This window comes from Saccopteryx leptura, chromosome 4, assembly GCF_036850995.1.
Source record: "Saccopteryx leptura isolate mSacLep1 chromosome 4, mSacLep1_pri_phased_curated, whole genome shotgun sequence".
Classification (NCBI taxonomy): Eukaryota; Metazoa; Chordata; class Mammalia; order Chiroptera; family Emballonuridae; genus Saccopteryx; species Saccopteryx leptura.
In genome coordinates, this window is record NC_089506.1 from 160200610 (window position 1) to 160226638 (window position 26029).

General features: G+C 38.6%; 1 protein-coding gene across 16 annotated transcripts in view; it reads left to right on the top strand.

Moving 5' to 3' along the window:
• PAM (peptidylglycine alpha-amidating monooxygenase) overlaps positions 1 to 23889 on the top strand; it is a 337150-nt gene extending 313261 nt beyond the window's left edge. For 6 of the 16 annotated variants that reach the window (XM_066381913.1, XM_066381912.1, XM_066381915.1 and 3 more), the window contains 9 exons: positions 581 to 653; positions 1837 to 2047; positions 2775 to 2975; positions 6471 to 6586; positions 11746 to 11845; positions 14985 to 15038; positions 19285 to 19488; positions 22372 to 22428; positions 23093 to 23889. In XM_066381913.1, coding sequence (XP_066238010.1) covers positions 581 to 653; positions 1837 to 2047; positions 2775 to 2975; positions 6471 to 6586; positions 11746 to 11845; positions 14985 to 15038; positions 19285 to 19488; positions 22372 to 22428; positions 23093 to 23274 — 1198 coding nt within the window. In that variant the 3' untranslated portion in view covers positions 23275 to 23889. The remainder of the gene's footprint in view (positions 1 to 580; positions 654 to 1836; positions 2048 to 2774; positions 2976 to 6470; positions 6587 to 11745; positions 11846 to 14984; positions 15039 to 19284; positions 19489 to 22371; positions 22429 to 23092) is intronic. The other 10 variants (XM_066381917.1, XM_066381924.1, XM_066381920.1 and 7 more) reach the window with 5 other exon arrangements.
• The last annotated feature ends 2140 nt before the right edge of the window (positions 23890 to 26029 follow it).

Below are 26029 nucleotides of genomic sequence, written 5' to 3' on the forward strand. Positions count from 1 at the left end.
AATAATATGATCCTTGGCTTTCTCTGCCTAGCTTATTCCACTTAGTGTAATGCTCTCCATGTCCATCCATGCTGTCTCAAAGGGTAAGATTTCCTTTTTTACAGCCGGGTCGTATTCCATTGTATAAGTGTACCACAGCTTTTTTATCCACTCATCTACCTTGCAATATATATATTTAAATGATTCAAAGTATATAAGTCAATTTATATTTCTTTAGACAAGTTTGTTTATACACATTTCCATGACGTTTATATTTATGATCTTAGAACTTATTTGTAAACTGATGTTATATGTGTTGTTTAATATACCATACTTGATAATAAATATTTGTAATTTATATGCAGGTTTTATATATAGATTTTTAAATGGTTAAATATTGCTTAAGATTTGTCAAAAGGAGGTCGCTTTTTATAACAGGTATTTTCATTTAACAATTCATTCTGGTCTTTTCTATGATAATGCAAGTATCTATTTATCAATTTATTAATTTATATTGCCTTTAGAGATTAATTACCAAAAATTCATCTTATGTTTGCTTTGGGACTAAATATATATTAAGACAATTATTTTTATTTTGCAGGTTTTACTTGCCACACGGCTTGAGTATAGATAAGGATGGAAATTACTGGGTCACAGACGTGGCTCTGCACCAGGTAGTCTTCCATTTGGCAGTTATTCAACTACAAGTTAATGAAATTATGCTTTCAAAATGTTCTGCTGTCAACTGGGTGTTTTTCTGTGACCCAGTCAGTTTATAACAAGAAAAAGCAATAGCCACATCTCGTGTATTTCTTTAGCATTTAGGGAAAGCTAATACTTAAATGATCAAGTCGCCCTTCTTCTTTGAATTGGCGGGAATGTTAGGGCCAACCTCCTTCTTTGCTTTACACATTTGCTTCTCCTTTCTCTGTCCCCAGGTCTTAGTTCTGTTTCATCACTTGTATATTATGTTTTGTTTTTTCAGTCTTGAATAAATTGAAGGCGAGGTCTCTGTTACATTTTTGTATATATATAAAACATCAAAATTTTTGTCCTTTTCAAAAGAAGTTATATTTCAATCACAGAATAGTCATACAGCCTTTCTCTCAAAAGCAAAGCTCATGTTTGATACCTATGTTAAGAGTAGGTGGCAAAGAACTAGGAAAACTAGCAGAAGAAAGGTAGAACTCAGAAGACATATCTACAAAGGTCTCCAAACATTATTTCAAAAAATATTTATTGCTCATGTATTATTTGGAAGACATTGTACTGTTAGCTAAGGAAAAATAAGAAAACACAGGTATAGATAGAATAGGACATCCATGTAATAGTCCTCATTTACCACTTATTACAGATGACTTTGAGCAAATCAATTAATCTTTTTAGTCCTTTTTTTGTGACAGAAACAGATAGAGAGAGGAACAGACAGACAGGAAGGAGAGAGATGAGCAGCATTAGTTCCTCATTGTGACACCTTAGTTGTTCATCGATTGCTGACCAGGGGCAACAGCAGACTGAGTGACCCCTTGCTCAGGCCAGTGACCCTGGGCTCAAGCTGGTGAGCCTTGCTCAAATCAGATGAGCCCACGCTCAAGCTGGCGACCTTGGGGTTTCGAACCTGGGTCCTCCGCATCTCAGTTAGATGCTCTATTCACTGCGCCACCACCTGGTCAGGCTTTAGTCCTCATTTATCAAATAAAGGACTCAGACCGGATAATTTCTGGTTCTAAAAAAATATCTTCTTTTAAATAAGTCTCTGGGAGCTTACGCTATACTTACCTATGCAAGTGTACTTAGCCACATGGGTGTGTGTAAATAATAACCGTGCAAGCAAGACTTTTGTTCTTTTTGATAAAGGTGTTCAAACTGGATCCAAACGGTAAAGAAGGCCCTCTACTAATCCTAGGAAGGAGCATGCAACCAGGCAGTGATCAGAATCACTTTTGTCAACCCACTGATGTGGCTGTGGACCCAAACACTGGAGCCATCTATGTATCAGATGGTTACTGCAACAGTCGGATTGTGCAGTTTTCACCAAGTGGAAATTTCATCACACAGTGGGGAGAAGGTACTCAATAAGAATCTAATTGTAATTTTTAGCCAGTTTTACCAGGAACAGGAGATTGGTATCCCTCATGTCTTTTAGGATGTAATTGTCCCCTGTAATGGGGAACACAGGGTCTCTATATGTGTCCAGTTGGCTAGTTCACACACACGCGCGTGCACACACACACACACACATCTTGTTAGAGCAGCGGTTCTCAACCTGTGGGTCGTGACCCCAGCGGGGGTTGAATGACCAAAACACAGGGGTCGCCTAAAGCCATCGGAAAATATATATTTATTATACAATACATTTTTAAATAAAATATGTAAGGCGTCGGAAAATATATATTTATTATACAATACATTTTAAATAAAATATGTAAGGCGTCGGAAAATATATAATTATTATACAATACATTTTTAAATAAAATATGTATTTACAATGGCTTTAGGCGACCCCTGTGTTTTGGTCATTCAACCCCCGCCGGGGTCACGACCCACAGGTTGAGAACCGCTGTGTTAGAGGAAAAGGATGCTTCTACTCCCCAATGTTGTCCAAATAAAGAGTAAATATGTGTTTGTGGGTGAGAAATATTAATGGAATAAATTTATATACTGCTTTATCTTATTTTCCCCCTGGTTCCAGATATTTAATGGTTTACTGTCATGACTGGAAAAGAAAACTTTTAAGAGTCAGGCTTTTAGTGATATTACAAATTATATATCGGAGGTTTATCTTTGTTTTGTAGAGTCTTCAGGGAGCAGTCCTAAACCAGGCCAATTCAGTGTTCCTCACAGCTTGGCCCTTGTGCCTCATTTGGGTCAATTATGTGTGGCAGACAGGGAAAATGGTCGGATCCAGTGTTTTCAAACTGACACCAAAGAATTTGTGCGAGAAATTAAGCATGCATCATTTGGAAGAAATGTATTTGCAATTTCATATGTACCAGGTAATTCATCTTAATTTATTTTTGTGTGTTTTGTCATACTGTACTCCATCCTTAAAAAAATTATTTGTCTTATTTTAACATGCTTTTTTATAATTTATTTCTTATTAAGGGATTGAAGATGTGTTATATATCAGATCTTAAAATAACTTTAAAACTGTTAGTGCATTGTAAATCTGTTTCACCTGAAGAATTACTGTTGTTTATTCAGAAATAATGAAGAACTTGAAGATTTAACAACTCTTTGTAATGGCTTAAAAATTTTTCCCAAACATTGGTTGTTTTTTTTTGTTTTGTTTTGTTTTTGTGTTTTTTTTTTATATAATTTTATTTTTTTAATGGGGTGACATCAATAAATCAGGATACATATATTCAAAGATAACAAGTCCAGGTTATCTTGTCGTTCAATTATGTTGCATACCCACCACCCAAAGTCAGATTGTCCTCTGTCACCTTCTATCTTGTTTTCTTTGTGCCCCTCCCCACCCCCTATCCCTCTCCCATTCCCCCCTCCCCCCCGTAACCACCACACTCTTATCAATGTCTCTTAGTTTCCCCCGTAACCACCACACTTTTATCAATGTCTCTTAGTTTCACTATTATGTCCCACCTACGTATGGAATAATACAGTTCCTGTTTTTTTCTGATTTACTTATTTCACTTCGTATCATGTTATCAAGATCCCACCATTTTGCTGTAAATGTTCCGATGTCATCATTTCTTATGGCTGAGTAGTATTCCATAGTGTATATGTGCCACATCTTCTTTATCCAGTCATCTATTGATGGGCTTTTTGGTTGTTTCCATGTCCTGGCCACTGTGAACAATGCTGCAATAAACATGGGGCTGCATGTGTCTTTACGTATCAATGCCAAACATTGGTTTTTATTGTCCCTTAATATGATCATCTGCTCTAGTTAGTAAATGATTAATATTATGGCTTCACACATCATCAACAGATTGTGTATGCCTGATAAAACCAATATTTTAAATATCTCTGTTTAACGTTTAGAAAAAAAATTTTTTTTAAAGGGGTGGTCAAGTTTTTTTAAAGGTCAATAAGTGAAACTTATGTCTAAATGCCAGAAGGAATGACCAGTGAAATCTGGATTTTTTTTTCTCACTTTCAAAATATATTTTTTTGACTTGGAGAAGAACAGAAATATAACCCATAAAATAAAATACACTTGATTCACTTTTCAAAATAACTTACCATAATGTTTCTTTAAATAATGAATACGGCCCTGGTCAGTTGGATCAATGGTAGAGCATCAGCCAGGCATGTAGATGTTCCGGGTTTGATTCCCCATTAGAGTACACAAGAGAAGTGACCATCTGCTTTTCCACCCCTTCTCCTCTTCTTCCTCCTCCTCTTCTCCTTCCTCCTCCTCCTCCTTCTTCTTCTCTCTCTCTCTCTCTTTCCCTTTCACAGTCATGGCTCTAGTGATTTGAGCACATCAGCCCCAGTACTGAGGATGGCTCTGCAAAGCCTCTGCCTGAGGCACTAAAAATAGCTCAGTTGGGAGCATGGCCCCAGATGGGCAGAGCATCAGCCCCAGATGGGGGTTGCCAGGTGGATCCTGGTTGAGGTGCAGGCGGGAGTCTGTCTATCTCCCTTCATCTCACTTGGAAAAGAAAAATAATAATAATAATAATAATAAATACTTACTGAACAATGGAAAATATATTTAATTTCTAAAATTTGTTTATAATACATTTTATTAAATACATCTATATTAAGGTAGCATTGACTATTTATAGGCATCACTATAACATATTTTTTATGCTTTTAAAGTTGCACATGGCTACTACCTCCTAAGCAGCCTCCAGTTTATTTAGGACTTAGAATAAAGGGACTCGGTGACTGGTTAAGGAGCAAGTTTGGCTTCCCCAAGGGAATAAATAATTAAAAAGTGATAAAAAAAAAAAAAACCCTCATTAATATTCTTAAAAGAGATAGTCTTTTTTTTTTTTTTTTTTTTTTTTACTTTTTCTGAAGCTGGAAACGGGGAGAGACAGTCAGACAGACTCCCGCATGCGCTGGACCAGGATCCACCTGGCACGCCCACCAGGGGGCGATGCTCTACCCTTCCTGGGCGTTGCTCTGCCGCGACCAGAGCCACTCTAGTGCCTGGGGCAGAGGCCAAGGAGCCATCCCCAGCGCCCGGGCCATCTTTGCTCCAATGGAGCCTTGGCTGCGGGAGGAGAAGAGAGACACAGAGAGGAAGGAGGGGAGGGTGGAGAAGCAAATGGGCGCTTCTCCTATGTGCCCTGGCCGGGAATCGAACCCGGGTCCCCCACACGCCAGGCTGACGCTCTACCGCTGAGCCAACTGTTCAGGGCCAAAAGAGATAGTTTTAATTTAGTTTTTACCTCATATTTAAGAATAAATTTGGCAAGACCATTGACCTAATAAAGAAGGTGATAAAGTTCATAGTGAATAAAAACAAATCAAGAAGAGAAAAACATCAGAAGAGAAGATGAAAGGAAATCTGATTAAAAACAATCTAAACAAAAGATGACATGTATTATAATTGGAATGGAATTCTCACTGCACTGTTGCACAATAGTAATTAAAAATTGACAGTGTTTGTGTTTTTTACTGTGATATACTAAAGGACCCCATTCTGAAATACTTAGAGATAAAAATATCTTCAATAATGGTTTATCATTGTGTATATTTTGTTTCAAATATTTGAAAATGTAATATTCAGTCACCTGAAGTACTTATTTAACCAAAAATCACAATTTCTATTAATTTGGATAAACACTACCATACTCAGGAATATAATTTTCTTACAAAGAATATTCATGGAATTAATATAAATAAGATGGTCTGGTTTTTTAATTATGAAAAAATATATCTTCGTTAATCTGAAATATGTATCTCACATTGTCAAACTTAAGTTGTTTAAAATCAGATCATTCTTCTACCTATACTATAAATTACTTTTTTAGTATATTATCTTCTGATTCTTCTCTTAACTATAGCAGATAATATTATACATAATTTTTTTAAAATCTGATACTCCAAAATGATTTGCTTAAATAACTTGACTCTTTCCAATACCTATTTAGGATGCCTATGATATCTATATCTATATCCATATCTATATCTATCTATATCTATATCTATATCTATATATATCTATATGTGTCTATATCTATGTCTACTGCTATTGTTATACCTATATCATCCACCTCTTTATCTATATCTATATTTACCTAGCTATGTATTACTGATTTCTGTTGACTTCCTAAGTAGAACAGGCCTACCACTTTCTGGTTTTCCTATTACAAGGAGGTTGCCTAACCTCTTTGCCCCAATCTTATTACTCAGAAGGCGACATTGCTAAGTGTTTTAATTCTTATTTTGGTTACCAATTGTAGAGACCAGATTGACCCTATGTTATTGTTTGTGTAACTGTACATGCATATATTTGAAAACTAGTCTTATCCACATTTTAAAGAAAGGTTAACTTGAATATCTTGTCACAGGTTTGCTCTTTGCAGTGAATGGGAAGCCTTACTTTGGGAACCAAGAACCTGTACAAGGATTTGTGATGAACTTTTCCAATGGAGAAATTATAGACATCTTCAAGCCAGTGCGCAAGGTATTCATATATGAAGTCTAGGCATCAGTTTTCATGAGAAAAAACTAAAATACAAACCATGGCATTTAATTTGTACTTGAATAATTTTTTAAAAACTTTAAGGAGATGTAATCACTTTCTTAGGTAGGTTGCTGGGCATGTTCTATAAGAATGTTTTATTTTGAATAAATGTCCTCCATCTGATCAGTTTTTTCAGATGCAAATTAACATTGAATTCAGCTCTAAGGTTCTTAGTAGATTTTGTATACAATGGCAGGTGTAAATAAATGCACTGCAGTTAAAATACCAAAAACGTTAGTCTTTTCTGGTTTCAGCCTAGTAGGAAAGATACCACAATATGTTAAACTGTATTTCTGTAGTTCTCTTAGATCCAACACTAATATTTTTTGCTTTTTTTATACTATGACTACATTGAGCAACAAGACTTGAAAATAACACTTCCTAGAATTTATTCAAGTCCTAAATAAAGACTTGGTCTTGGTAAGAGATATAAGGCTAGTTTTTGCTTCACAAATGCTTTGCTACTGTTTATTCTAACAGTGCCTTTTCTAAGCACAGTGACTATGGTCCAGTGTGCCCACAGCCCAACTTCTCAATTACTTTCTCTGCAGTATAATTACCGGGATGTTCATACTTACTGCCTGAATGTGCTCGCAGTGTATCAATTTCAGAGGATGCAGCCTGCTAAAATGCTGCAAATAAGAGTTATTTTTCAAAACATGTAAGGATTTATTGCCTTACTTGGATCAACATATAATTATCATAAGCCACAAGACAAACGGTATCTCCATACTCATAACTCTTACAGTATTCTTTAAGATACCAAATTTGCTAGAGTTTAAACAGATACTTTTAAATGCCTCAATATTTTAGAAATTTATTTATTAGAATACTGACAGCTAGTCTGGAATTTATCAGAATTCATTCTCAAGATAATAAGTAGGTATTCTGTGTCCAGCATTCTGATAGATACTCAAGCATTCTGATAGAACATGCCCTCTCCCTCAGGTGTTTAGCAAGTTACAGAATCTGATTTAAAAAAAAAAAAAAAGAATCTGAACTAAAGATTCGAGTACAAGTTCCTGTTTGGGTTTCTATTCATATATAAGAAATAAGACTTTTCACAGAAGTATTTCACCTGAAAAACAACACACAATCAAATAACAAATCATAGTAGCCCATCAGAAAGAAATTAATTACAGTGATAACAAATTTTACTTCATTGATGTTTCAGGTCCTTATTGATTATCCAATCTTCATTGCTTTGCCCCTTTAGCTAACTTCTTCTTATCTAGTAATAGAGTGAGAAGCTTAACTTTCTTTCAGGTCTTCACTATTACTTTGCCTTGACTTTTTTTTTTTTTTTTTTAGCAAGAGAGACAGAGGGACGGATAGGGACGGACAGGGAGGGAGAGAGATGAGAAGCATCAGTTCTTCGTTGCAGCACCTTAGTTGTTCATTGATTGCTTTCTCATATGTGCCTTTACCGGGGGACTCCAGACGAGCCAGTGATCCCTTGTTCAAGCCAGCGACCTTGGGCTTGAAGCCTACTGTAACCTTTGGGCTCAAGCCAGCAATGATGGGGTCATGTCTAATATCCTACACTCAAGCCAGCGACCTTTTGCTCAAGCTGGTAAGCCTGCGCTCAAGCTGGATGAGCCTCTGCTCAAGCTGGTGAGCTCAGGGTTTTGAACCTGGGTCCTCTACATCCCACTCCAACGCTCTGTTCACTGTCCCACCACCTGGTCAGGCACCTTGACTTTTCTTTAACAATAATGTGTTATATCGACCAGGATATTAACTTTCAATTCAAATAAGCATCTAGAAATCAAAACTAAATGGTAAGCAAGAGGCTCAGTTCTAAATGAGTGTTACTCTCAAAAAAATGTGAAGAGCCCTGAATTAAAATTTCAGATAGCATTGGGCCTAAACATCAGCATTCATCAGACATTCAGTGATGAAGGAATGATAGTATATGGGTCAGCACAGCAAACTTGAGAGTCTAACTCCACGGTACAATTTGCTTTTCCTTTCAATAAAGAAGGCTTGATATTATACCGGAACATAGAAATCTGTTCTGTGTTCACTCAGCAAACTGAAATCAATTTCCGAATCCCTCAGAGTTTTCATTTAATTAGATTATCATCACAAAGATTAAGTGTGGGTGAAGGAAGTAATAAGATGTATTGACTCCTGTGTAAGAGAATATTCCTTCAAGTCAAAAGTCAAGGTAATTTGTTTTTAGGGGGGTTGTATTTTTTCAAAGTTAGAAGTGAGAGTCAGTCAGACAGACTCCCACATGTGCCCGACCGGGATCCACCCGGCATGTCCACCAGGGGGCGATGCTCAGCCCATCTGGGATGTTTCTCCATTGTGGCTGGAGCCATTCTAGCGCCTGAAACAGAGGCCATGGAGCCATCCTCAGCGCCCAGGCCAACTTTGCTCCAGTGGAACCTTGGCTGTGGGAAGGGAAGAGAGAGGTAGAGAGAAAGGAGAGGGGGAAGGGTGGAGAAGCAGATGAGCGCTTCTCCTGTGTGCCCTGACAGGGAATTGAACCCAGGACTTCCACACGCTAGGCCGACACTCTACTGCTGAGCCAACCAGCCAGGGCAAAAGTCAAGTTTTGCATAATGTCTGTGTATCTCTGTGCTTCTTCCCTCCTCGTATATTTCAGTTCTCCCTCTTTTACTATTACATTGTTTTTAGAAATATCTTTGTCTTGAATGTATGATCATTTTTTATGTCTAAGCAGGGAAGCTGAGACAGTAGGATAATAAAGAAGATGGTTCTATCAAATGGTGTCAAAAACTACGAGGGCAAAGGCACATAGTTGTCCCCCAAACTCCCCTTAACGCCATAATCACAGGGAAGACTATGGTTCTCATTGTCTACTTCCACACACACCCTGCAGGCGGCCCTTTTGTCTCCTCTCCCCGGCAAGGCAGCTCCTGTAGAAAAGGAGGGAAACGACCCCACCCCTCCATACAACACTCCAGGAGGCCCAGATTTATGTGACTTATCCAAGCTTAATGATAGAGATTACAATTACAATCTTTAGCAATATTGGAGCTGAAAGGGTCACATGAATTAAATTACTTACCCAAAGCTACACAGGAATTAGCACACCTGGACCTCAGACTCAACTCTAAAATGTGATTAACCTTTAATACCCTGAGGCATCTATTAGTATGCCAAGGGCTGTTTTCAACCATAACAGAAGCTTGGTGCAACTTCTTAGAGATCTATTTTACTTAATATCAAATAAGTTTCAACAAACAAATTATGATATAGAGAACACAAATCCTTAGGAATTTTTAAGACAAAATAACAGATTTTGAGGGCAGATTTCTGTGTCACCAGCTGGTCCAGGGGGATGCTTATCTATTTTATTTCGCTGGGGGGGTACCTCAAAAGAAGGGTTAACAAAGCCTCTATCAGCAGATATTTAAATCTCTTCAACTCTGAAACCTAAAGCTTCCAACATAATTTTCTCTTTCAGATGATGGAGAACAATAGACTAGTTCATTGAAAAGGCTACCTTTTGAGTGCTTCTGAGTACAGTAGTAATAGAGGTCCCAAAGTCCCCTCTACTCAGCCTCCTGGGACCCCTTCCAATGGTCCCAGAGTATTTCTAACAGAACCCTTCGCTGCCTGTATCAGTTTGAGAACCACGGATAGAGGCTTATTGTTATTGTAGTCCTGAACTGATGACATACTGCAATTTACACACTCCTCCTTCACCTTTATTCCCCAACCTATTATAATATTTTTCCTATCAAGAAAAATGAAGCACTTTACAACCATATGTTTTGCAAAGCAGTTTTTAGGAACATATTTTGATATAGAATAGGAACTGCCTATAATTTGCAAGCCAGTTGCCACCCATTAGCTGAACCCAGTATAAAGATGAAAATTTAATGACAGGCTTGCGAGATTTTGGTTTCTGGCTCTCTGTCCTTCTCATGCACATTTGTCACAGCTCATTTGATAGTATGAGAGACTGAGCCTCCTTGGCACTGCTGGCTCATTTTTCTTTTCATTGTGGCAAATTTACACATTGTTGCTGATTTTTAAAGCAGAATATCTCCAAAGCATGTATTCCACACCTCTGAAAGTGAGCTACGCAGTACAATTGGCCTCATTTAGTGCCCTTTGCACTCAGCAAACCCAAGTGGGCAGATGCTGGTTGATAAGCCCACAGTCGGGATAATGCTCCCGTTTATACTCACTGGATGTATTTTTGAGAACTGTGTGCTCAGGGTGGCCTCCTGGCTCCACGGTGAGGCCATCACCCACGTGTGTCTAGCCAGCTGGTGGACACATGGCCCTTTTGCAGGCTTCAGGAGACAGACGGAAGTGGCAGCAGCACAACATGTTAGGCTGTTCTTCAGGAACCAGCGTGGTGACCCTGAGTACAGCTGAGAGTATGGTTTTTACAGAGTGCTGTCCTGCCTCCTCTGTCCTCGGATTGAGATGGTAATGAATAAATGGAAATATGTTGTGAAGAAAGACATAAGGGAACAGCTAAACTGAAGAATTACTTGGAGATAACATTCAATGAGTTTCCTTTGCTGACTGAAAATGTTGTAAGCACTGGGCTTCAGAGTATTAAAAAACCCACAGTGCTGCCTATTTCCAGGAATGCATTTTAGAAATAATCTGAATCCTCTGAATCTTTGAAATGACTTCTCTTGTTATTGATGTATAACTAATTTTTAAGGTAGTACATGATAGCTTGATAGGTATAACTAAAATTAATACCCAGTTTTTTTACTTGTATAGATTGAAATAGGCAAATTTGATAGTCTTTAAAAGGCAGAAGAAATATGAAAGTAAAATAAATATAAATGAATAGGTAGATAATGCAACATCAAGTAATCAACACTGTAAAACAAATCATCTACTTGTATATACTTTTTAAAGACTTGAAAGTCAGTGGTAGGGTCTCTTGGCATTTCCCAATGCGTAGAGTTGTGCCTGGCGGAGTCAGTGCCCAAGAATGCGTGAGTGGCTCTTGTTGGCCTAGAGTTGTTCTGATGGGAATTCATGGTTGTTTTTGGTTTTGTTTATGATTTGAGTAATATGCTTATTGTTTTTCACCCGTTTATGGAGAATTCAAGTACAGGCTTGACCCTAACGTGTGCTTCCTCCTTGGGCAGCACTTTGACATGCCTCATGACATCGCCGCCTCTGCAGATGGGACTGTGTACGTTGGAGATGCTCACACCAACACTGTCTGGAAGTTCACCTCCACCGAAAGTATGCTTTTTACATTATTAGGGTGCACATTTTCCCCCTCAGTGTTATTGCTGAAAAAAAGAACATGTCAAAAAAATGTGTTTCCTTCTCTTTTCATTGATAGGAGCTAGAAAGGGTTAAGTCAGGGGTCCCCAAACTTTTTACACAGGGAGCCAGTTCACTGTCCCTCAGACCGTTGGAGGGCCGGACTATAAAAAAAACTATGAACAAATCCCTATGCACACTGCACATATCTTATTTTAAAGTAAAAAAACAAAACGGGAACAAATACAATATTTAAAATAAAAAACAAGTAAATTTAAATCAAGAAACTGATCAGTATTTCAATGGGAACTATGGGCCTGCTTTTGGCTAATGATGATCAATGTGCTCCTTTCATTGACCACCAATGAAAGAGGTGCCCCTTCCGGAAGTGCAGCGGGGGCGGATAAATGGCCTCAGGGGGCCGCATGTGGCCCGCGGGCCGTAGTATGGGGACCCCTGGGTTAAGTGGTAGTTGTTAAAAGATATGTTTGTATTCATTTCAGGAATTAAGTTGTTTTTTCTTTTAGTGGAAAGAAACTTTTTCCCCCCCACTGGCAGTTATCCCCTTGTTTCCACAGATATTCCACAGGAAATTCTTGATGCCTGAAGTAATGTCTGTTATACCGAAAGCCAGTCTTAATTCCAGCTCAGTTCCAGAGGGAGGGAGATAGTTTTGGCAAGACAGAGGGGCTGCCTGGTTTCCACACAGGCATCACTTACCAAGTGGCTCTTCGGCTCTCCCCGGCTGCTGAGCACGTAGGAATGCCAGCATCCGCGTCAGGCGGGTATTGTCCCAAACAAGACGCACACAGCCTTTTTCCTTTGTGCTTCAACTCACTCAGAACTCTGAACTGCTATTTTCATGTAACTCAAAAGAGTTTCCCTATCAAGATCAAGCCAGGTAGTATGAGGCTTGATCTTCTGATTGCAATTTAGACATTATTTCAAGTTCTTAAAAAGTACACTAACCTAGCCTCTGATATAGACTAAAAAACATAAGCTTTCTAAATTAAAGAGCACTGAATGCTTAGTAAACCACAAACCTCAGTGTCCAGAAATGCTTCTAAAATATGGCAAGGTCCAAACAATAGGAGAAGATGGGGTTAAGGAAAAGAATTACAAATGATAAATTTGCAGTATCAAAAACTGCAACAGGCAGTTTTAGACTGAGAAATAATAAGGATATGTGGGCTTGAAGAAGATAGGAAATGCTAACCAAAACAAGGAAAAAATACAAATTATAACAAAGGAAAAATACAAGTTATAACAAAGACATCAGATACCATAGAGCAGGGGTCCCCAAACTACGGCCCGTGGGCCGCATGCGGCCCCCTGAGGCCATTTATCCGGCCCCCGCCGTACTTCCAGAAGAGGCACCTCTTTCATTGGTGGTCAGTGAGAGGAGCATAGTTCCCATTGAAATACTGGTCAGATTGTTGATTTAAATTTACTTATTCTTTATTTTCAATATTGTATTTGTTCCCATTTTGTTTTTTTACTTTAAAATAAGATATATGCAGTGTGCATAGGGATTTGTTCATAGTTTTTTTTATAGTCCGGCCCTCCAACGGTCTGAGGGACAGTGAACTGGCCCCCTGTGTAAAAAGTTTGGGGACCCCTGCCATAGAGGTCTGAGACCCCTAAGTAAATTTGATAACTGCTGTCTTCAGAATTATCCTTTGAGCAACATTTGCTATCTTTGTAATAAAGACCCAGGCAGGCTTGAGTGCACAGAGGTGCCCATAGAACAGGGGTCTCAAACTCAACTCAGCATGTGGGCCGCAGAGCAAGATCACAGCCGTTCGGCGGGCCGCACTAGGTCTACAAAAGGCAACTGTTACGCAACACTTTTCTCACTGCAGTTGAAAACAAAAAAAAAATCAGTACAAGCACAATGGTACATGCAGTTTACCCAGTGTCACAAAACGACCAGAAACTAGTTTGCATCACAACTGCTGTTAACTAAGCTAATATCTAGCTAGGATGCTAGAGAAATGAAAAATACAAGTAGACCCCTAGGCTTACTTAATTTTATCCAAAATATTTTGAACTTCGTGGATTAGTCTGCGGGCCGCACAAAATTGTTTGGCGGGCCGCATGCGGCTCGCAGGCCGCGAGTTTGAGACCCCTGCCATAGACTGTTCCATTCCAGCATTAACTTCACATCCCCTGTGTAGCTGTGGTTCCGTACCACCCGACTTCTCAAAGAGAAACCAGAATGTGAGGGCAGACAGGAAAGCAAAGAGAGATGGATGATTCCCAATTGCATGACTAACTCCAGGTTTTTCAAAATAGAAATGAATAAATACCTTTCAAAGTGTAAAAGACTTTCCGAAATCTAGCCAGTATCCTCACTTGACAGGTAGGAATATGATACCTGAGTTCATTAAGATTCCAGTCATAGGCTCTTTATACCACCCTAGTGGTTGGTACTCAACAGAGATGCATATCCTAGTCACCTGGGGAGGATTTTCAAAATATACATGGCCAGACCCCACTTGAGATCAATAGAAAGAAGAGGAATGATAACGTGTGTGTTTTGGAAAGGTTTCCCAAGTGGTCTTGATACAGTCCCTGATTGAGAAGCACTGCAATACAGCTTTCAGCTTTGAAATAGAAAAGCTCTTGGCATAGTTCAGATTGTAGCCAAATAATAAATTGGGAAAATCGTACCTTTAGAACAGTAAGACTGCCATCAGAGGCTAAACAAGTGTCTTGTATATTTGCATTCTAATATTTAACTCCTCAAATCCATTATGTCAGATAAAAGATTGGTAATCAAACCTGGCAAACTAGTTATCTCCAAGATATCCTCATGAAAACAGAACTACTTGATATTTTAGAAATAAAACAGTGGTTATGAACTCCATAAGGAAAATTTCATTTTAAGTATGAAGACCCAGAAATATTATTTCAGTTTTCCCTAGGAGATTTGATCCAGGATTCACAGACCTGGCACTGTATTAGTGGTTTGTATTAAATTCTTTTCTAATATGATACCAAATTTGGTGAATTAAGAAAATATTTTCTATTGAGTAAATTATTATAAAAATTAAGTTTTCCAATGTTTTGGGGGGGGATTCTGATTCTGTCTCTTTGCTGTGCTGTGTTACAGAAATGGAACATCGATCAGTTAAAAAGGCTGGCATTGAGGTCCAGGAAGTCAAAGGTTGGTCAGATTCCTCTTATGACTGTGAAACCCAAGGCTAATTGTGTTGAATTATTTTATGGCTCTTTATTTCATTTTAAAAATTAAACTAAAAAGAAAATCTGGTAAATTATCTGAAACTTCTACTATGTACTGAACCTTTAAAGCTACATGTTGCTACTGTTGTTTCTGATGAATGGAATAGTAATAATGAGCAAATCCACTACTTTTAGCTGAAGAAAAGTGGTTGAGGATGTAAGAAATCTATAACAAATGGGCCAGAAACATTCAGAGAGAAAAAACATCAATTAGTAACTTTTAAAAGTATGTGTACCTCAGGCAAGCAGAAAAATACTGTTCAGCATACTGGAAAAGGCCTCTTCTAGTGGGCTCTCAGTTAAAGGGGTGAAAAATACCTTTGATAGTTAATACTGTAAGGGCCTAAAAGATTAGCTGCTTCCCAAGCTCCTAGCTTAGTACCATTCAGCTCCCCAACATTTACTGAGGGCCATCTGCATGTAAGGCACTAGAAGAGATGTAAGGGAAATGAAACTGTGACTGACTCCAGGGGACTTCTAGCCTATAAGGAGAGTGTGTATATACACACATATGCATATGTACAAATAAGTGTATCATTAGTGTATAGTATCAGGGATGGGCAGATGGGATTAAGCTACTGGTAAGCAACCATTTGGCCCATATGGAATCCCTGTCAAATTATTTTCTCTCTTGCCTAGGATGAGTATATATTAGTACATTTTCTACTATATATCTGTACCTCACTAGAGATGTTCCTAAGTTTCAGTAGCAAGGTGATTTTGTTATTAGTTGCTTTACAAATGATTCACCTAGATATTCAGACTTAACGGTAGGCTTACTTGTTTTCCTTTCTCGTGAAAGCAGGTGAAAAGGAGATGAAAAGAAGCAAGAACCAAGAGGGAGTTTAGGGATTTTATGTAGGCAGATAAGAAAATGTAGCCGGCTCAAGGTTGAAAGGGGTAAGATCATATTATAACATAAATAAATAGCAGTTGTTTGGCATTTGTAGAGATTCTACCCAGGTGACACTCCTGAGTGACATTCATTCCACACTCATGTAATGAAGAAGATCCTAATCCCCTACATTTTAATCCTAATATATAGAACTATTGCTAAGTTCTGTTTGTCCTGAAATAAAGATAAGTTGAAAGGACATTATTAATAATAGCTACCATTTTGGAGCACAAATAATGAGCTATACAGAATTATCAAGTTTAATCCGTACACCAACCATGTGAGAATTGCCATTATCCCCATTTTACATATGAGGGAGTGAGGATAAGAATTACTACTCTAAGTGGTAAAGCTAGGTTTGAACCAAAGTCCGTTTGGAGCCAAAGCCTGTGCTCTTAATCACTGTTACTATACTACTGAGGAGAGATGAATACTACCAACTCATTCACCATAAATTCTTCCAAGAAGTATAGGTAGGAGAGGGTTGTAGATTTCTCTGAATCCTCTGGAATTTCAAAGTGGCCTCATATCATTTCTGTTGAGATAGATCCCACCAATAAATTCTAGATTGTGTTGGTTGGCTATTGGTTGGCCTGTTGAGAACAGCCCAACCACACTGATCTTATCTTGCTGGCCAGTGAGGGATGAACGGTGCTCTTCTGTGGTTCACTTGGTCTCTCCTCGGTGTACACTGCTGAGTCCATTTGGTTGGAAAACCTCCCAGCCTGTGGCAGAATGCAGCAGCTCAAATAGTAAATTTTATTGAAATGTCTTGTCACAACGGTTCCATTTTAATATTTAGGAATACCCAAATTCAAATGAAGTTGTTCTGTTTCTTTTTGAACCTGTATGACTCTTATTAAACTTCTTTTTCAAGATTATTTTTTTATTTCAAAAAAGAATATCAATCATGCTAGATCTCCAGAGTTTGTCTTTCATCAAAATACAGAAGCCTAATTTAAACTGCCCTTTACAAAAGAGAGGCAGGAACACCATCCCAGATGACATAGCTCTTTAGATGCATGTTTATTGTCAATTTCCAAATGTGAGTAACCTTTGGTGATACTCATCCCAAATATGAATGGTCACAAAGCAGAGTTTCAGAAACAGTGCTGTGTTCTCAGGGAGTTGTGGAAATAAAATAATCTGTGATGATAAGAAACTTAGGAAAGGAATTTAAATTTTCAAATAAAGTTACTAGGAATAAAACAGATTTGCCAGTATCCCACCAAAAGTATGGCCTTTACCCCTCCTCGGCCTCCCAGTAAAAGATGATGACACTCAAAGCACCAGAAGGGGGCTGGAAATCAAGAATTTTTAAAGTACAATATGTGTATCTTAGCAAGTTCATTACATCATTCTCAGCACACTTTCTTTGAATGCTAAACTAATTCTTTTAGGCTGTCACCAACTTTCTTCCTAATGGAGCCAATCCTAGCTCTGTCTAATAAAAGAAACTAGATGTGAGCTGGTACAGCCATCATCTTAAGTGTAGGTAACCATCCTTCATGGCTGGTGGAATGCTAGGTAATTTCTGTGGTTACAGTCACCTTCAAATAGAAACAAACCTTTCTTCCAAGACAACAAGTTCTTTTTTGCCAATCTACATCTTTGGCTTATGTTTTTTAAATCCTATTGTCTATTTTTAGTTATTTTCCTGCTTAAGTATAGAATAAGCTTAAATATTGAACAACTTGTATACCTTCTCTACAGTAATAAAGAAAAATATTAATACAAGACAGTGGTGAGGAAGATTAAGAGTCACATTTATATTCCTCATGGAAACTGAGCCTTAGAAAGGTTAAATTTGAACCATCCAGATTTATGAACCAATCCCTTTCCTTGTCTCCTGTTGAAGTTTCAAGAGCTACTCCATTTGACAAAAGAAGAGAAATAATGGCCTCTCCTTAACCATAGTACAGGGAAGGAAATGAGGACTATGACAGGCCATTTGTAAGATGGTGATAATAATAGTGCCTACTCATAGGCTTGGTGTGATGATTAAATGAGAACAATGCCTGATACAGCTTTAAGTGCTCAATAGGTATCATGGAGGCTGGCTCAGATCATTGGAACACAAAGCTGGGACCCACCATTTGTGCATATCATAAATTGTGTTTACAGTCTCTTAAGTAATTTGAGAAATGCTTCCTTGGAAAAGTGTCCAGCAAGCTACCAAGCTGTGTCTACATATATTAAACATTAACCAAAGATTTTCCTGACAACATTAAACTACATATCCCTGCCATTTTGTCAAAATTTCCATAAGGCTGTATGATTCACTATATATCATAGGGTAGAAGGGACCCCAAGACGCTGTGAACATTGGCAAACGTAGCTGTATCTTCCAGCCTTTGCACAGCAACATTTCTGTACCAACCTGTGCTTCTCAAGGGCAAGAATGTCTCAAGGCTCAATTCATTTTCAAGTCAATAGTTATTAAGATCTCTGCATCAGCGTATATAGTTTTATTGTATCAATTTCCCAAACAGTACTTTAGGTCTGATATCTGCCTAACACCTGCTAATATCACAGAATAGTTGTTTAAGCCATTTTTATTAATAACAAAAGGGTATACAGTGCAACTGTGTGCACTCACAGTTTGCTGAGGATTATAGAAAAGAAACTGATAAGGACACACATCCTCTTTCCAGTTTGCAGTTCTGGAATTAATGTGTGCAACTGTGTGTATGATGTACAGATAACTCATTGAACATGAAAGAGATTCATAAACTAAAGACACAAGGAAACAAATTCTTATTAAGGCATTTTTTTATGGTAACATTTACATTCAGCAGTTTTATAAAGGAGGCATATCACAGTTTTACAGATGAGGTTGCTAAGGCCCAGATCATTTAAGTAACTTGCCCAAAGTTACACAGGTAGTTACACAGGTCCCTGGGATTGGAGGCCAGATTCACTTGACTCCAGTTTATACACCAATTCTGTCACCTACATCATGCTGCTTGAAAATTTTGTCTTTGAAAAAATGCAAAAGGAGGAGATATATATATATATGGAATTATAGCTAAGATGAAATAAAACATAGAACCAAAGAAAACCAATTTAAAGGTGAAAAACCATCCCGTGAAAATTGCTAATCACAATATGTGCTGCCAGCTTGGTAGCTTCAGACACTGAAACGTGAACTGCACACGCATTGGACTGAACTAGTTCTTTGTGAGCAGCTGTTGACTTGACTGGGTGCAGGTGGGTGGGAAGGTTTTGGAATCTTTGAGTCAGTTGAATATTGTGAACTCTTCTTTCCCTGAAGAATCCGAGGCAGTTGTTGAAAACAAAATGGAGAACAAACCCACCTCCTCAGAATTGCAGAAGATGCAAGAGAAACAGAAACTGGTCAAAGAGCCCGACTCCGGAGTGCCCGTTGTTCTCATTACAACCCTCCTGGTCATTCCAGTGGCTATCCTGCTGGCCACTGCCGTATTTATTCGGTGGAAAAAATCAAGGGCCTTTGGAGGCAAGTAAAATGAGCCCCTTGATCTTGGAACTCACTTTTGAAAAAGTGTTTGGCTTTACTATTCTCAAAGTTCCATTGTGATTTTTTTTTAGGTGTTTTTTTCTTTTAAGTGTTCTTTGCCTTTTATGACGTTACTGTCTTTGTTTCAGATATTGTCTGTAGTTACCATTACAGCAGAAAATATATATGGAGCCTCAGAAATTTGGATTGTTAGATTAAAATGTAACCTTTAATATTGACTTTTAGCAACTGGCTTAAGCTCAGTTAATGTCTCCATACTAGATAGATAAGCACAGACATGGTAAATTAGCTGAAAGGTCAGGGAGGAGGAGATCCTGCTGTTAGAAACAGACCCAGTCCTCAAAATAGTGGGATCAGTTATCTGGGAGTTGTATTTCACCCCACCTGCCGTCCTGGCTCTAGCTGTTAGCTCCTTGACCTTGGGCAAGTTACTTAATCTCTCTAAGCCACAGTTTCCTCGTTTGTAAAAGTGGGAATTAATAACTCAGATTGTGTGAGGATTAAATGCAACAGTGTACAGAAAGCATTTATGTCAGTACCTGGTACCTAGTAAGTGCTTGTTATTGAGGAATAATCATTGCTAATAAAGTAGTAAAAGTCATGAGAAGTCAAAAAATATACTTGTCTAAAACCTGAGCATTCTCAGGAAACCAACTATTATATTTTTATAACAAACCACCAGGCAGTTTTTTAATAGTCATACCTTAGCACATCAGTCCTTCCTGACCATAAAAGACAGGGTCCAAAACGGGAGTCAGTATTTTAATAAGTAATTGTCATAGTACAGAACCAGGAGCTGAGTTCCCTTTGGGACATCTTCAAACCAATATAATTCATCCTGTGGTTCTCACCTCTCGGACGAGTCCCTTGGCTGGGTCCTCATGTCCTAAGTCGAGAGGGTACAGCCACGTCTGGGAAGGAATCCATGGACCAGGATGGGAGGCAGCATTTGATCGAGAGACAGCATCTGATTCTATTTCAGGCCAAGGTGGCCATGGCAGGAATTCAGTGCCCGTGGCAAAGCCCTGACACAGAAACAAAAACCAGAGGATTCGATTTAATGGGTTGTGAAAGGGAATTTTTCTAGGACTTTTTTTTTTTTTTAACTTTTCATCTACAATCAGTGAAGCTCTTCACAAATACAGTTAACTCTTCCTCAGAAAGACTTCTGTTGAGCCCCTTTTATGGGGAGGGAATTTAGTAAGCAGGGGCAAAAATAAGTAAACGTATTCATTATCTTGGTGGGGTTAGGTGGTACCTTCAAAAGAACAAGTAAACAAGTATTTACTTGTTTACTGATGGATCCCCAGGACAAATCTCAGTGCCTGGCACTGATGGTTCAATAACTAATTGTTGGAAGAATGACTGAGAAATAAATGGAGCTCTCAGAATAGATGACACATAAAAAAGAGATGGCATAAAAAAGGGACGACATATAAAGTTGATAACCAAGGGTGGTAAGTGCAGCGATAAATACTCACCAGGAGAATCCAAAACGTGGCGATGGGGCCGGTGGCAGGACTGTGGGTAAGAACCCTGCACTGGGTGAAGGAACGGGTGGGAAGTCAAGAAAGTCTGGCCTCTCCTACTTGCAGTTAAGCACAGGGACATGGCGCTGCTGCAGAAGGCCGAGTTCACAGGAGCATGTTGGGCGGCAGAGACCAGGTTGAACCAGATGAAATTACTATTGTGCAATCATGTTTTATTTAGAAAAACTGCAGTTTTATGTGTTTCAATCTGACACATTTAATTCTGAAAGGAAATCAGCCTCACGTTTTTTCAAGATTTGTTCTCAATAGATCTTATCCAATCTATGAAGGTTTTTAGTAGCCCTCATAAAGGACCTTCCATTTATTCAGCACTCCTTTATTTTATGTTACTCCACATCAGACACTGTAGTAGGCTCGGGGGGGGGGGGGGGTGTGAAAAACCAACTAAGGACTGTCCCGCACCCTTGTAGAACTTACGGTCCAATGTGCTGGCTTTCTAACAGTCTTACTAGATCTTCTTTCCTTCTTACCTACTTCCTTCCCCACCTACTCTGCTACCTCCCCTCTGTTATCTGCCTGCGACTTTTTCCGTAATGCTGCCTCCATTCCTGGTTAGCAGTTCCTAGGGGAACCAGAGCCTTGCTTCCCTAACAGCTCTGAAGGAGGGTAGAAACCAGGGCAGAGAGTATAGGGAGATGCACAGCAGCAGAAAAAATGAAGTCCAGCTGGAGTTCTGCTTCCCGTAAGGAAAGAAAGTTGATCTTTCACAGAGATGGGCAGCCCCATGGGGAACATCCGGGTCACCTTGTATGATTGAAAATACTGAGGGTTTCAAGTCCTTTGCTTTCACTTAAGTCATATAAACAGGAATGAGGGCATGTACTGTTCTTCATAGAAAGACTAAAACCTAGGACAAATATTTCCAAATTGTACTAATGAAAATTTCCAAATTTTTTACAAATTACTAGTAATTTATTTTTGTTCTAATAAAAATAAGTAATATTTATTGAACATTTTCTGTATACTTAACCAGGCACTGTTCTAAGTACATTGCATGCAGTATCCCTCTAAACTTTATAGATAGATAGAGATTGTCCTTGGTCCCTCTTTTCTCAGAAGAGAAAGCTGAAGTTCAGAGAAGTAACTCCTGCTTGTAAGAGACACAGGCAGGAGACAAACCCATCTGTATCCCTTGTGTGCATCACAATAGTGTTTCCTCCCATTGTTCCCTTGGAATTGCATACAGACCAGGGCCAGACTTTGATAATCATTTGTGCATTACTGAAATTTAGTAAGTTGAATACTGAAAGTTGAACCCTTGGTTTGAGGAAGGTGATTGAGACTCATTTTGAAATATGCCATCTTTTTCTAGCAGATTCTGAACACAAACTTGAGGCAAATTCAGGAAGAGTGCTTGGAAAACTTAGAGGTATGCCTGTGACCTTTTAGAATCCTTCACATCTGGTTCACCGTCAACCAGCTCATGTCTTTTCAAGAGCAAGGAGATAATTTGTATGTTCTCTCTGAACACGAAACCCTTGTGTGCAGCATAGCATACCCTAGCATTCAATGCAGAATGCAAACTATAATCTACACCAAAGTGTGTGGCGCTGGCTGCAGATTTCTCAGTTTCGTTTTCCATCTTGCCATTCTGTCCTCTTCCCCTGCCTTTTATCTGACTTCATTTGTCTTCAGCAAATTTTCTGTCACTCCTGTCAGCATGTCAGTGCTTGTCATTGTGAAAGTGACCTTTTCATAAAGTCACTGAAATGAAGAGCTGCTTGTGGGAAGCCAGTTCCCCAGAGGCTAGAAAAAGCAGGGGGTGAAAAGTGAATCTGAAATAGTCCTGCAGAAACACGGAATCCTGGGATGCTTCGTTTCTTTTCTTTTGTATTTCAATAATCATGTGGAGTAATATCTTTATGACTCTAGATAGGCATCCTTGTGTGTCCGTCTTTTTTGTTTCTCTTCTGCTAATTTCTACCCTTTCCCATCCCACCTTCCAATTTTGTTTGCCATTTAAGAATTTACAGAGAAACTGCAAATCATTTGTGTAAACTTTATCTCAAGTCTTTGTCATTTGCTTTGCTCAGGAAAAGGAAGTGGAGGCTTAAACCTGGGAAATTTCTTCGCGAGCCGTCAAGGCTACAGTCGAAAAGGGTTTGACCGCCTGAGCACGGAGGGGAGCGACCAGGAGAAAGACGAGGACGACGGCAGTGAATCTGAAGAGGAGTACTCGGCGCCTCTGCCCATACCCACGCCTTCCTCCTCCTGAAAACCTGCGATTAGTGTGATGAGATTTACCAAGAATGCCCGGTTCCTTTCCCTTTAGCACGTTTAGAGTTTGTGTATTTAATTGTAAACTGTACTGGTCTATGTGAGACTGTACACACTTTATTTACTTCACTTTAGTTTAGTTGGTTTGTTTCTAGTTGAGTTTCCTAAAAGTTCATAACAGTGCCATTGTCTTTCTGTATGAACCTAGAATAGAGAAACAGTCCTCTTCTTCCATCACACTACTGATTTATGATGGAAGGTTTGCTCATTCACATTTCTGAGACTTTTTCTGGAGATGTAAATAACCCCATTCCCTGCTTGAACACAGTATTTTCCCAATAGCGCTTCCATTGCCAATGTCTTTCTTTGGTGCCTTTCCTGTTCAGCGTTCTCAGCCTGATGACAAAGCTGCTAAATCTCCTTCTATTTTTTTAAAATCACTAGCATTATATTGCAACAAGGGAAAGAAAAAAAAAGTCTCTATTTAAATTCTTTTTTTTAATCTTCAGTTGGTGTGTTTTGGGGATGTCTTATTTTTAGATGGTTACACTGTTAGAACACTATTTTCAGAATCTGAATGTAATTTGTGTAATAAAGTGTTTTCAGAGCATTAGCTGTCAGAGTGTATTTTGCAATTTTTGCATATTTCAGGGTTGTATATACAACTTTTGCATATTACACAAACTACAGATACAGTGAAATCTGCTCAATGTCTTCAATCAGTAGAAATGTTGTATTATATTAAAATTAAAATGGTATTATTATGTAACCAAGACAAATTAAAAAGCAGCCTAAGTGTTTACATACATGTGTAAAACCAGGCTCTCCTAAAATTCAAAAGGAGGTTTGCCTATTTCCCAATCAGAAGGTAAATATTTTAATAAAAGGTGATCAGAGCTAAAAGGAAAACTGTCTCAAACTATATACATAAATGAATCCATTAGTGCAGATCAATAGTTTTCTTTTTTTTTAAAGTTGTGCTCAAATTCCCATGTATTTATAGGACTAGTCATCTCTTACAATGACTGCAAATTAATTTTAAAACACCTTTTTCATATTCTAGCAATGCAATTTAGTAAGAAGCTGATTTTTTTTTTTTTTTAGAATAATCAGACTCTAGAATGCTTTAATTCAGGCATCGTAGTAGTTGGGATATTGGTGATTTGATTGACTAATCATGCAAACAATGCAGGCTACTTTGCAAAAAAAAATAATATCCTTCAGCTGTGTTATATAGAACTATCTAACTTAACATAGATTTCTTTTCCTTTATAATTGATACCAAAGAGAATCTGATTGAAAGAATTTGTCACTTCCCATGTTTACTTCACAGTCTTATTAAAATTTCACTTAGATGCCCTCCCCGAGTAGAAATGTCACCTTTTTTTAATCCCTGTGATCTTCCTTCTCAAAAGAAGAATGCATTTGTCCTCTGACTACTCCTTTATGCCCCTTTTACCACGTCAGTAGTGATTATGTAAATAATGACAAATTTCTGATTCTATCCTTTCACCTTCGTTAGCTGTCATTCTTCTGTTAATGACTGAGTCTTACTCTTACCCCAAGAGATATTGGCAGCATCTACTAAAGGCATACAATACGTCCCTCATTTTATTTGTAAGCAATACAGCATGCTCCTCAAACTCATGGTACAAATACAGTCAAATACATTGAATTTTCCCAGCTAATTGTTCAAGTCTTTACCTTTCTTTTTGGCAAGAGTCAATTACCAGCCTTTCGATTGTTGGCTTCCCCCTCCTTTCCTTCTCTAAAATTGTCAGAAAAACCTCAGATCTCAAAAGAATATGGGGGCATGGAATCAGCACATTTGCAGATGTTGGGCATATTCAAGTCTGATTCATCTATGCTGCCTCATGATTTTGCTGTTGAAGATTGTTCTGGAAAGCACTCGAAAGAAAGCTCTTGCTCCTCTGCTGCCTGGAGGGTTCCCCAATCCAGCTCACCCTCCCGGAGTGCTTTACCCAGCCTCTGAGGACCGGAGGTTCTAGTGCTGGGAACTCAGGTCCCACACGCAGCCATCTTCTCTGGGGCTGATAGGCCCAGGAGTCCTAGGTCAGGGCTGATCCACATACCTGTGCTTCATAGACACAGAACCATCACCTGCCTCCCCTCCCTATAATCCACACTAGAGATCAGGAGTTTTTCCTCTTAAATCCTCAAAACTCAGAGTTCCATGAGTTCCATCTGCCCTTTTTTAAATTGTGGTAATAACACAGGATGAGATCTTTATTCAAAATTTTAAGTGTACAATACAATATTACCTATAGGCACAATGCTGTACAGCAGAGCTCTAGTACTTATTTATCTTGTATAACTGAAACTTTATACCTGTTTAATAGCAACTCCCCTCTTCCGCCTTATATAAGTGAAATCATACAGAATCTGTCCTTCTGTGATGCGCTTACTTCAGTTAACATAATGTACTCCAGGTTCATTTATGTTGTCTTATATGGCAGGATTTCCATTTTAAAGGCTGAACAGTATTATTTATATGTGTACGCCACATTTTTTAAAATCTCTTCATCAGTCAGTAGACATTGTTTTCACTTCCTGGCTATTAGGAATAATCCATTAGCCCTTCCTAACCAGAGACTGGGGCTGGCTGTTTGCCCTCAACCCCTTTCTAAGAGAGAGTCCCTGGTGAGTGAGTCCAAAGTGTTCCAAATTGACCTAGTCAGGGAAGTGTCCTTCCATGATTCAAAGGTAATTTCTGACACCTAGTTGTCATTTAA